Source organism: Quercus suber, unplaced genomic scaffold (genome assembly GCF_002906115.3).
Source record: "Quercus suber isolate HL8 unplaced genomic scaffold, Cork oak 2.0 scaffold_1097, whole genome shotgun sequence".
In the NCBI taxonomy this organism is placed as follows: Eukaryota; Viridiplantae; Streptophyta; class Magnoliopsida; order Fagales; family Fagaceae; genus Quercus; species Quercus suber.
Window position 1 is genome coordinate 29,239 of NW_027070502.1, and position 13,162 is coordinate 42,400.

General features: G+C 32.5%; 1 protein-coding gene and 1 long non-coding RNA gene across 3 annotated transcripts; both read right to left on the reverse strand.

Annotated features, from left to right (window-relative positions):
- Nucleotides 1-226: 226 nt before the first annotated feature.
- LOC112012174 (protein neprosin) lies at nt 227-9,986 on the reverse strand. The gene is made up of 8 exons (XM_065769260.1): nt 9,966-9,986; nt 8,427-8,432; nt 3,877-3,963; nt 2,972-3,148; nt 1,553-1,714; nt 1,178-1,234; nt 823-969; nt 227-523 (listed from the first exon to the last, which is right to left on the reverse strand). The coding sequence occupies exons 1-8, from the start codon at nt 9,984-9,986 to the stop codon at nt 227-229; spliced, it is 954 nt and encodes a 317-aa protein (XP_065625332.1).
- Nucleotides 9,987-9,998: 12 nt separating this feature from the next.
- Nucleotides 9,999-11,572, reverse strand: LOC136065722 (uncharacterized). Of its 2 annotated transcripts, none has more exons than XR_010627326.1 (4): nt 11,324-11,572; nt 11,140-11,222; nt 10,319-10,561; nt 9,999-10,211 (listed from the first exon to the last, which is right to left on the reverse strand). It is a non-coding gene; the product is annotated as an uncharacterized LOC136065722 (long non-coding RNA). The 2 variants fall into 2 exon arrangements; XR_010627324.1 differs by having other exon boundaries at nt 10,319-10,689.
- Between the last annotated feature and the right edge of the window lie 1,590 nt (nt 11,573-13,162).

Below are 13,162 nucleotides of genomic sequence, written 5' to 3' on the forward strand. Positions count from 1 at the left end.
TGCGCTTATGAAATTTTGTGTAGAGAACATGACTCTCTACACTAAAATTTCTGGCTCTACCACTGGTACTCATTGACATTAATGGTCAAATCTGAAGAATAAACTATAATTTTCCAATTTATTCTGCAAGATAATTGGTACAAAATATTTTAAATGCCACAGTCTCCACCTGGTCCACCAAAATCGAAGGTGTATCCATTTTCCACACCTTGATATACAGGATCATTTAAGCCATAACAGCTAGGAGTATCATTGATTTTATCATAGCTATATTGATGAGGCCCTCTATAATTCCTGAAGTATTTCTATACTGAACAAGTCTAATTGAACATGAATGCTCATATTTGCCGTCAGCATATAATCCAGATCCCATGGGTGGGCTAATTCCAGTTGGGGGATTAGGAGCAGCAACGACACCTCCCCAACCAACACTTCCAGGATTAGTAAAATTATTAAATATATTTGCTGGAAAATATCCAACACTAATACCGTCCATTGTTACCCACCAATTTCCATCGTTCTCCTATCACATAAAAGAGCAAGAGCATATGATCAAAGTCACAAAACTCTAGAAACCTTTTTCAACTTTGTATTAAAATTTGGACATATGTAACCATATACATATAGGGCTTGTTTGGATCGAGAAGGGAGAGATGGGGAGCAAAAGAGAGTAGAATAGAGTTGGTAAAAAATTAGCCTAATTTCCGGTCAATTTTACTCTACTCTACCCTCTCTACTTCCTATCTCAATCCAAACAAACCAATAAGGTTAATATTACAAAACTAAATAATACCATGCAATTATGATTAATGATAAATTTACCTTGAAAATAGAGACTGCAATCTCAAAATGAGGACCTTGGGGAATGGATACATTAGTTATAGCTGCCGCGAGATGAATTGTTTTGTCAATTTGCACAAAACCTGGGCAAACAAGGTTGAAGCAGCCTGTGTTCGTTGGACCACCAGACTATAATTTTTAAATGTATTGTTAGTATCCAAAGCATCAAACTTTCATGTATACCCAACAAGAAGTAACGCTCTACGCATAATTTTCAAAGCATTGATAGTATCCAAAATATTCAATTGATTGAAACACCAGCAAACAAGAAACACACATATACCACAAGCAAATTATAATAAAATAAATAATAACATCAAATTTATAGAAAACTTACTGTCCAGTGTATAAAGAAATAAGAATACCCAGTACCATTGTACATAGTTGGAGAAACCTGTTTGAATCAAGCAACACAAAAATTATTCATTTTGAAAATTCTGGTTATGTTGTTCCATTTTCATATGATTATCAATTTTCTTGATAACCGTTATCCTTTACCAATTCATTTCACTCCCTTCTCAAAAAAAAAAAAAATCATTTCATTCATTTTTTTCCATAAATACTAGAATTTGAACCTTTTTTTTACCAAAAACAAAATTAACTTTATCAAAGAATAAATACCACATTTTTCTTTGTTTAAAATGCTCATTGTTTGTTGCAATTTATGATTGGATAGTTTTACATAGATCGATAAATATAAATTTTAAAATACCATCCATCCCGTCGAGATAGAATTCACATTCTCTTCTTCGCCATTCATGATATGTATTTCTGCATAGCTGTCTCCCAGCTTAACATCAGGATTATAGACAGCAATGTTTCCTTTAACTCCAGTGTAACTACCTGTAAACTCTAGCATTTGGATTTGTGCACGCTGTACAATTAAAGTACTGAAAGTCAAGGACTACCAATGAAACTCTTGTTAAACAACATTCCAAATTAAAGAAATAAAATATATTATAAGAAAATGTTTATAATTTTTGTTAAGGGGTTGTAACAAGTTAAAAGAAAGTATTCAAGCTTGGTTTATTTACTTTGTTATGGAGCTGAGCTGAACTTGAGCATTTAGAACAAGTCTATGCTTCGTCTATTAATTTTTTGAATAAGCCTACTTTATTCATAAGCTCTATCAATTTAGTTTTTTTTTTTTTTTTTTGAGAAACAAACACACACACACAAGGAAGAGGGGAAAGGGTTTTAACACAATGGCAAATCACAACTCCACTCAAAAACTATGGTTATCAATTTAGTTAAGTATATCTACTTAATTAAATTAAATTTTGACATAACAAATCTTTGGATCTACCTTTCTTTGTACATATTAGCTATTAAATACCATAATTATTCCATTTTTGGGGTTTGGTTTGGTGTTTTCTATTTTGAAAACCAACAAAAGATTGTTTTGAGAATTTTATTTTAAAAATTGGTTTTTCACCCTTCAAAAAAAAAAAATTTATTTCTAGGTTTTTGTTTTCCAAAGCATCCCTAACCCATAAACAACATGCAACTCACAAGAACATCAAACCAACAATCACAGTCAACTAAACTTTGAGTAAATCAGGCATGGAGGACAAAGAATAAAGAGGGAGAGAGAGTGCAAAAAAACAATCGGCCAAACCCCGATCTGATGGGAGGAGTTGTGGTTGCCCTTCCTTGTCAAGATGGTTCTTCCCTGTCATGGTGCTGTTGTCTTGGTCACTATGAAGTTACATCTTAATCGTAGTGGTATCATCTCTGAAAAGGTATAGTGGGGTGGAAGAGAGACTTGGAGAGAGGAGCTCAATGAAAACAAAAAATTAAAATATTCAAAACTGAAAACAACTCAAGGTTGTTTAAAACAAGAAAAAATTATACATCTTCTTACAAATTTGCTTTAAATTTACAAAATTAAATATTGAAAATATTAGGTTTAGGGATCACAAATATATTAAGTCAAGTTTTAGTTTTGTTCAAGCTTAGCTAATTAAACACCAAAGTTCATTTCAAACTTGTTCATTTAATTAATGCACCATTTTCACAAATCTTATTACAATACCATTTTTTTGGGAAAATAACCATGTGTAGTTTATACTGATATCAAGTATAGCTATGATTTCATCCTACATCCTAAAATATATAACAAAGAACTTACATGAATACCAGGAGCTGCTGCTGTTTGAGGATAAATGTTATTTGACATTGACCTAATTGCTATAAGGTCTTCTTTCGTTGTCCTGCGAATAGGAACTGTTCCAGACGGACAAGCATCTTCCAATAAACCAAACATTGAAGGTTTCTTTATTGTTCTTAGTGGAAAACGAGGTCTTTTCTGTGGTAGCAAAAATTCAAATTAAACCAAATATATGTAATATTTGTTTTCCAACTTAATTATAGATTTTTATTTGCATAATAATAACAAAAATAAGTGATAATCTTGTGGTAATTACATCATTTATAGTGTCTTATGTCTGTAGTTCAAACCCTACTTTATCACTTATTAAAAATAAATAAAAAATTAACAGCAACAAACTAAGAAGAATCAGTCAAAATATGTTCCTTTTTTGCCATTCAATTTTATCTTAATCACTTCTCAAAAAAAAAAAATTATATCTTAGTCATTCTATATCTCTAATATAAATCTCCTTATATTGATAGGTCCTTTGTTATTTACATTTACAATTACTCAAACTAATGTAGGTATATAAACTTACAAAAGTGAATATCATAAGGGCCATTGTTGTCTTGATACTTGCATAGTCCAGGATACCAAACTTGGCCATCTCTTGCTCTAGTTAGAATGCAACCTATAATCCAATTCTAATTCAAAATTTTTTTTCTACATGACTAATTTGCTTAATTAATCCTTTAGGGGATAAGCCCTAGTAAAATAGGAATTGTTAACATCATGAGGCATGCATGGGCGACACTGTAATCATTATGATCATTTGTAGTTCAAAAAGTGTAAACTACTACAATTTCTGAAACAACTGGAAAAGAAAAAATTATTGTTATTGTTATGGATGAAATAATAAATAGTTTATATCAATACTCAAGTACCTGGATCTTGTGATCTTTCAACAAAGGATGGTCAAAAGCCAATTGTTTATTGATATCAATACAGTCAACAATATATCCAAACTCCGTCTACAAGTTCAGAGATAAACAAGTTTTCTTATTACATGAAAGCAAGTTCTATAACATGTTATATACGAAATTTAACAACCACTTTGCCCATTCCCCCCAAAGTCTGTAGTTCTGTGTTTTTTTTTTTTTTTTTTTTTGAAGTTGATAAAACGACGTCGTATCATGTATGGGTGTTATAATAAAAGCAAACAGTGCATTTTATGTTAGGTTTTCAGATTCGCAGGAGTATATAAGTTCATATTTGTCTCAGAGTATCTTTTAACTCTCTCTCTCGCTCTCAGTCTTGGGTCTCGCCTGATGCAGAACAACCGTAGGTAAGCTTCTTCGTGTTTTCAGTTTTGTAACTTTGTTTGTCTTCGTGTTTTACTATTTTTTTCCTTTTCATTTGTTTGGGAAAGCTGAAAGCACGAATGATTAAGTATCTAAGTTAGTTTGAATGTTTGATTAAGTTTAGCAGCTAAGCCTCACTGAGTCACTAAGTCACTGTACCAAAACTTCCTACACACTTCCCTCTAACCGGAGAAAGTAGAATGTAAAAACCATGGTTATTACTTATTTGTTTGAGTAAAGCTTTAGCAGCTAAGCCAATACTATTGCTTAAGCTTTTAGCACCTTTTAAAATCTCTCAAAGGCTCAAAGCAAAGCTTGTGTGAGTCACTGAGTGTGTGAGTGTGACTGCATCTGTGGCTTTCTATTTTGTGGGGGTCCAACTCCGAGTAGCTGCTTTGCTTACATATATAAATATAATATTATATTAAGGTTGGATGCTTACGTTACATATATAATATTAACTATTAACTATTAAAATTTAAGGTTGGCTGTTTGAGTGTTTGTAGCTGCTTAAATATATAATATTATATATACACTAATACTGTAATACACGGATACTTGCATATATAATAATATAATATTAAGTTATTAACTATTAAGGTTGGCTCATTATGGATCATTATGTGAAATTTTGCACAGGTTTAAAATTTTGGATCATTATGTAATCATTATGAAATGAAAAATACATTATTTGGCACAGGTTTCTTGAACAGGTTGATATATTGATATTGGGCTTAAAAGCTTAATTTTTTTATTATTAAAAAAATACTTCCTCCTCCCATTTTTTTTTTTTTTTGTTCTGTTTAAAAGTTAAACTTTTTAAGGAAATATTATTTATTGTCTTGTCTATATTTTAAAAATGTATAAGTTTCCAAAACTATCTTTAAAAAAATTTATCCAAAAATTGAATTAGTAAATTAATAGGGGTATAATAGGAATATTAATAAACTAATGGCTTTTATTTTTAGAAACAGGACAATATTTTGGGATATCTCAAAATGGAATAGAGAACAAAAAAATGGGAATGAGGTAGTAATTTTTTTTTTTTAATATTTCAAACCGACCAAACCGACTAAACCGCATCGCAAAAAACCGCACCGATATAGGTCGGAAAACCGACCCTAGGTGGTGTGCATTGGCTCCAATTATGAAAAAATCGATCTCTATCAGTTCAGCAATAAATTTGGAAAAAAATCGCCTTTACCGAACTGCGCACACCCCTAGGCCACAGAGTACGTACAACTTACTCTTTGGAAGAAATTTATTGGCAATTCTCTCTAGAGTCCAGGTGTGAATTTTTTTTTTTTTTGCTTATATTATCTAATTTTAATTTTAATTTCCCTGTAATTCGTTAAAGATGTGAAGGTTGAAATGATATTTAATTGCAAATCGATGCTTATTCAGTTACTCCAGAACTAGGTGAAACGTTTCAAGAACCAATCAATCTATTTATATTTTTTCAATGATTGAATTATTAATTTCGGTATAAAAAAAATTAATAATTCCACAGTCATACACCCCTAGGCCACAGAGTACGCACAACTTACTCTTTGGAAGAAATTTATTGGCAATTCTCTCTAGAGTCCAGGTGTGAATTTTTTTTTGCTTATATTATCTAATTTTAATTTTAATTTCCCCGTAATTCGTTAAAGATGTGAAGGTTGAAATGATATTTAATTGCAAATGAATGCTCATTCAGTTACTCCAGAACTAGGTGAAACGTTTCAGGAACCAATCAATCTATTTATATTTTTTCAATTATTGAATTATTAATTTCGGTATAAAAAAAATTAATAATTCCACAGTTATACACCCCTAGGCCACAGAGTACGTACAACTTACTCTTTGGAAGAAATTTATTGGCAATTCTCTCTAGAGTCAAGGTGTGAATTTTTTTTTTTTTTTTGCTTATATTATCTAATTTTAATTTTAATTTCCCCGTAATTCGTTAAAGATGTGAATGTTGAAATGATATTTAATTGCAAATGGATGCTCATTCAGTTACTCTAGAACCAGGTGAAACGTTTCAGGAACCAATCAATCTATTTATATTTTTTCAATTATTGAATTATTAATTTCGGTATAAAAAAATTTAATAATTCCACAGTTATAATTGGGTGAGTGGGATCCATTACTAATTCTCAGTGTTGATTGAGTCCAGTTAATATCTAAAATAAATGATAAAATTATTTCAGATATATTTGTCTAAGAAAACAATTATAAGGAAACACACACGCACACACACAAAAGCCCAAGTCACTAAAATTAAGTCCCTAAAACATAGTTGGTCGATTAACAGCACATTGCCACATAGGCAATGGTCCATTAAGGAAACTGCTTGAAGGCCCAATAAGTTTGGCTTATGAAATTTTGCCAGTTATAAGTTAGCAATTGGGTCTTGAATTTGAATGTTTCTGTCTGTGTACGGTGCCTCCTATCCAAGGATAACCCAAAGAGCTTCAGGTGCATTCAAAGGCCATATTGAGATCTGTTTGATAGAAAGATCCAAAAGTTTTCATCTGCCACTTTTGTAAAAGCCCATTAATGTTGAGTGAATGTCATGATTTTTACTGGATAAAGCTCTCCAATCTTGGACTTAAGGCTAGAGAAAGAAGTTTATTCTCATTCATATATAATGGGCTTCGAACAGCTTTTGGGCCCAATCTCCTGTACAGTAAATTTGGAACAATCCTCCGACTCAGCTTCTTTAACTGACCGTGCCACATCATCAACAACGGCTATAATAGAATTTTATTGTTCCTCTATTGTCAATCACAGATTCCTTCTCGCAAGATTCGTGCCTTTCCAGATTCATACTTATTTTGAGCTACTATTAATCGGTTTTTTGGACATGTATTTTCCTAAATATACAAGTGTACCGTCTTACACCACTGGGGTGTAAAATATCTTAATTATACAAACACCACCTCCATTTTACAAGAAGGAATTTATCTAGTAAGTGTGCCGTTTTGTGAATTTATTTCTTTCAATAATTTTTTTATTGCGTAAAAATATAATTATACTTATTTTTTTTAAATGTACTGTACTTAAGAAATAAACAAAATAAAGTATGAAAATAAGCTCATCCAACCGAGGATTAAGATTCATGTTTGAGGTTCTCAATGTTGGATGGTACTTGTAAGTAATCTCAACAAACCATTTTTTTTTTTGGGTAAAACCTGAATTTTCATTCAACAAAGTAAGTAACAGAGTATTTCCTCCAAGTATAACAAACAAATTCGAAGAGTTCATACAAAAAAGGTAAGTACATTACTACTATTAACAAAGTTAATTAACTTAGCTAATATTAGTTACTACATTTTCAAAGTATTGTTTTGGGATAATGATGATCATATTGCTTGGTTTGTGCTACTCAAACTTTATTTCCTTGGGTTAGCATTGGGAAGTAAATTCAATCCGAGTCAAGTCTTTTTAGAACGAGCTTGTCTTTCCTTCTTGTTTTTCTTATTGGGTCATGATTACAAGCCCATTTATATTATTTTTTTGGAATTGTTAGAGCTCCTTATCCCAAAGAATTAATACCTTGTCACACCGCCCAAAGAATTAGAATATGATATATTATTAAATAGTGATAGTATTGTGAACTGTTTAAGACCTTGGGCTGAGTGTAGGAATGAGAAATATACAAAAGGATTTAGTTGGATCAGTGGAGCAGCATGGTTCTTTAAGGAAACTGCTTGAAGGCCCATTAAAATAATGTGAAATACACAACTCAAAAGAAAAAAAAAAGAAGAAGAAGAAGAAGAAGTAGAAATAGGGATGAGATCCCAATATCTCACTTGCAACACAAATGGAACTACTCGCTAACCCGTGCAATGCATGAAAAAGCTATTGATAATGTAAGATCTAATGAAATTGAGTTAGTAATACGCATATTATAGACATTTTGCAAGATAACATTTATAAATATATATATATATATATATAAAATTAATATTAGTAATAAAATAATATATAATGGGAAGAAATATTGAACTTCTTTGCTTTTCCATAGTTTAGAAGTGTTGTCTAACATAAAATATTATTGGCTTGCTATGAGAGATTTTTATAAACTATTAATACCAAATATATGTGCTTACATTGTTAACAACTTACTACAGGTGCGTACTTACCGAGACCTACAAAGTAATTCATAGTTATTAAATTAATATAGAAAAACTCTCCAAAGTTATATATACACACACTTAGAACTAATACCAATTGAACACATGCATATTGTACAACCAAGTTTTAATTTTCCCATCAATAGCCTTTGAAAATATATATTGCAAAGATATAAATAATGACCATAACATGAGGAGAACGCACCAAGTTTCAAATTTGAGTAGTTATATGACTTTCTCAATCTTGCTTAATTATAGTAATAATAATATAAACAATTCAAGACATGGAACATAGTCAAAATTACAAAATTTTATTCCATTAATTTTTATGTTGAATCCACTAATAGTAAGGACTAAGGAATTCAAGTATTCAACCAATATATTTTAAGTGGTTGTAACAAAGTTGGCTTCGGCCATCTGGACTCTAACAATATGAACGTGCTGTATTTCCTCTACTTATCACCATTACTGCTCTAAAAATATATTTTATTGAAAATAATAAAAAACTTAAGATTAATGGCTCATCCCCTAAAAATTTCTCTCTTCTATCTTGCATAATATGGAATTTATATTTCTAACCCATCCCCACCATTTGTGTTTGAGCTTTAATGTGAACTATCAACAAAACAAACCCAGCCGAGTTCAGAGATAATTATCGAGTTTTACAAAATATACCAAGTACTCCTCCTGAGTTCGGAACAGTATAACTGAGAAGTTGGTCTAAGCTTCCTCGATGTCAAAGGGACAGTTTAACTCAATGAAATCTAATGAGTCTATGGCTGGATTGCTATTTAAACTAAAACGTTGTCTTGCAAACGGACCAGAACATCAGCACTGACATTGCCGATTGTCCTAGAAGAATTTCTTCAATTACCTCTGTGGGCAAATAGTTGGACACGTAATTTCCTGTTTCTCTGCATCTGATGAGAATATGAGAGATGGTGCTGATTAGGGTAGGGAGTGATGTAAGTTTGGCAGGACTGAGTCTATTTTTTAAAAGAAATTAAAAAATAAAATAAATTATAATGAGGTCTAAATTTGTGAGGTTTTCAAAGCCGATGTGTCAAAATTTTAAAGGTCAACAAAGAGTCAAATGCTTCGGTTTTATAATATATATAGATGAGAAATGCTACGTTTACAATATTTTTACAATATTTTCACAACAAATTATAGGTGGTTAGTTTTTATTAGTTCAAATTTGAACCTAACACTAAAATTAAGTTTTTGCCCCAGCAAATTTGAACATAACAAATCTTAAGTGGTAGGTTGTTATAATATCCTACCATTTAAGATTTGTTATGAAAATATTGTGAATATATCTTTTCTCATATATAACTCATTCTCCATTGTCAAGTACTTTGATCTTATTATGAGCTCTAAAACACGTATTATTTGAAATTCAATTCACTAAGCAAATTGGCTCTTCTCTATAGCTGACTTCAAAGCTCTTAGTATTTCTAAAACTTGAACTTGTATTAATTTGATAGGAAACATTAGGCATTCCTATGCTTTATTAAAAACTAAAAGAAGCCCATGAAACAAACTTACAAGACAATTGCCAATCATCATGTATGAGCACAATATAGAATCCATAGCGCATGGAACTAAATTAGTACTAGAAATAAGTTGAATACATTATAGCATTGGAGAGTAGCACAAGAGAAAAAAAAAATTAAGGGATACTTTTGGAAGAAGTCATATCAAACCAGGCCAGTAAACTGGATCATGTGGAGCAATTGCCTAGTATACTGTTGTTAGAAGCCGCAAATACGTTCCACATTTTGTGTTTGAAACCTATGAAGGAGTTTTCAAATTTTTTAAAAATAATCATTGGTAGGAAGTCAGAATCTTATACCTAAGAAACATAAATTAATTGAACAAAACTGACAACCACAAAGTACCTTTTTGTTGTGGAAACTATTAGTCTGTTACTAACATGGGAGAGCCTCAAGATTGACTTTGATTCTTCAAGGAACAAGACTTGAGCAACTTTGTGCCAGTAGCTAGATTTCCATCTTTCTCTATTTCAGGCACCATGTCTTGACATAAAAAAATATAAAATTCTTGATGTACAAAAGGGAACTGGGAAGCTTCTACTAGTGAGGACAGCAATGACATCAAGAGTGCTGAGTCTTTTGAGCCATCTGGAGTGGAAGTGAAAAACCAGAAATAGCACTGTGCTTAGAAGATGACTTCACATCTTCAAGCCCACCACCAATTTTAAAATGTCAAATAAATTCTTTGCAAGCCCATCACAGTCATATTGTTGCATCTGGTGATGAAAATTGGGTTTAAAACTAGGCATATGAAATATGCAAATTTTACCTCCCTATATGGTAAATGGAATGCATCAATTTTTGCTTGTGATAAATACACCCTAGATGATGGATTTTTAAATTCAAACATTATTGTAATCAACAAGAGAGGATTAGATCCAATGGAGCATAATATCCCAGAAATGGCTAGTAAATGTTTCTACCAACAAAGGATGTACATGTACTATTCTTCTCTATTTCTATAATAATGACAATGTGTTCAATGGTTTAAATTATATGAGCTGGTGACATTTTGTTCCAAAATCCATTGAAAATGGATTTTGATCTTGGGCTTGACAATGTGTTGTACAGAAAGAATTAAAAGGATAGGTGATGGTTAGGAATATGTTTAATGAGTACCAACAAAAAAGAGAACTGATTTTGATCCTTGTCTTTTTGGCATGTACCTGGCAGTAAACTGAAATTCTGTACTTAATAAACAACATGGTTGTGCAACTTGGTAGTGGGTTTGCAAAACCAAACTAAGCATCTACAAATAAGAAGAATCCAAGAATTAAAGAAATGTGAAGTAATTGTTAAATACATGACAACAATTAAAGCATACTCTATCGGATTGTGTAGAATATATACCTGACTGTAACATTCAATTGATGTCGCCAGCCTACAATTTTGTGAATGTCAGGAGCTATTGGAGATAGGGTTAGCTGTCCATAGCTCTCAATATCAATCGTGTCATTGTCTCTGATAATGTGTAAGTGGTCTTGCAGAAACTTTACATCACCTCGTTCTAGATGACTGATGAGACTCACGTACAGACTTCGGAGGTCCTGATTGATGAGGTCCTAAATCTTATGTTTAAGGTAATAGCAATCATAAGTCCAATGTCAACGTTTAGGGTTTTATGTTTTTGCCCTAGGTATATAAGGCAAAACCCTAGCCACGTTTTTAGAGTTGCTCCAGTTGTATTGTTTCTCATACATTGCTGTTTTGTGTAAATCTCTTGTGAGATCTAGAGGAGCTTTCCTTTACACAAAGCTTAGGGTTTTCTAGATAAAGATAGTATCAACATCTTGATGATCAACTTGGTTGCTGCCATTGAAGCTTAAAGAATATCAAGCGTGGGTGCTTGTAGTTGATTGAAGAGTCCAAGAAAGAAGAAGTCCGTGGATTCGGAGCTTGCACGTGGTCGTGTCAGTAAGTTCTACTGGTGGGTAGCATTAGGAAGTCGAGCGGGGAGCTTGTAGTCCTTTTGTATGAACTTCGATTCTTTCATAGTGGATTCAGGTTTGCCTTGAGGATAGGTGGGTCAAATCCTCCCCAGGTTTTTACCGTGTGGTTTCCTGGGTGATCATATCATTGTGTCTTTTATTATTCCGCTGTTTTATTATTCTTGATATGATTGTTTGATTGCTTTAACCTAGAATTGCATAATTTGACTAAGTAACAACTTGGCTAATTAATTTAGGCTAACCAATCTGGTTGGTTTAAAGGGTCTAAATTTCTGTCATAGTTGTATATTTCCACACATCGCATGGGTCTGCAACTAATATAACTTAATAGTTGGGACATGGAGAAATTTGAATCATAGACATCTATATTGGAAACAGTAAGAGCACCCGCACCAGCTCTTGCATAATTGAAAAAGAGATGAATTTTACACATTTAAGCCACAAAACTTCCCATATTAGTCCTTCTAAAACTATAGTAACCATGTATATATACACAATTACTGTAGCTGTGCATACTATTATTTTATTAATTTCATAATTTTGCACCTTTTTTTCTATCTCTTCTCCATTTGCAAAACGAACTCAGTCTCAGACTTCTCCTTACGTCATCTTTTTTTTTTTTTTTTCCTTAGATACACACAAACACACCCACATAAACACATCCAAACTCAACACAGAGATACACAAACACACTCACACGGACAAACCAACGGGGAGAGAGAGAGAGAGAGAGAGAGAGAGAGATTGATTGGTGTTGGTGTTGGTGTTGGCCGCTTGTGGATTGGTGGATCAGTGCTGGTGGTGGAGATCAAAGTTTGTGGGTCGATGGAAATAGGTCTGGAAGCTTATGGATTGGTGCTTGCAGCGGAGATCGGTGCTTATGGGTCGATGAAAATGGGTTTTGATACTTGTGGATTGATGCTGGTGGCGAAGATCGATGTCTGTGGGTTGACAGAATCAATTCTTGTGGGTTGACAGTGATCGGTGCTTGTGGGTTTTGATTCTTGTAGTGCTTGTGGTGGAGAGTTAATCTGACTGTGAGAGAAAGAATAAGAAGAAGAAGAAGAAGCTGCTTGTGGAAGGGAGGTAATCTGACACGTGAAAGGAAGAAGAAGAAGTGGCTGTGAAAGGAAGAAGAAGAAGAAGTGGAGGAGGGACAAAAGATTGGTCTGAGAGAGATAAGGACAAAGATAAAGATAAAGATAAAGAGATAAGTACAAAGATAAAGATAAAGAGATAG

What these genes read in the sequence shown, in the direction of transcription:
- LOC112012174 (XM_065769260.1), bottom strand. Translation starts at nt 9,986, where the DNA reads ATGATGATTGGCAATTGTCTT. An exon ending in CTATCTCGACGGGATGGATG is followed by an intron (nt 1,235 to 1,552) that starts GTATTTTAAAAT and finishes TGATTCAAACAG; the next exon opens with GTTTCTCCAACTATGTACAA. An exon ending in TTGCAGTCTCTATTTTCAAG is followed by an intron (nt 524 to 822) that starts GTAAATTTATCA and finishes TTTATGTGATAG; the next exon opens with GAGAACGATGGAAATTGGTG.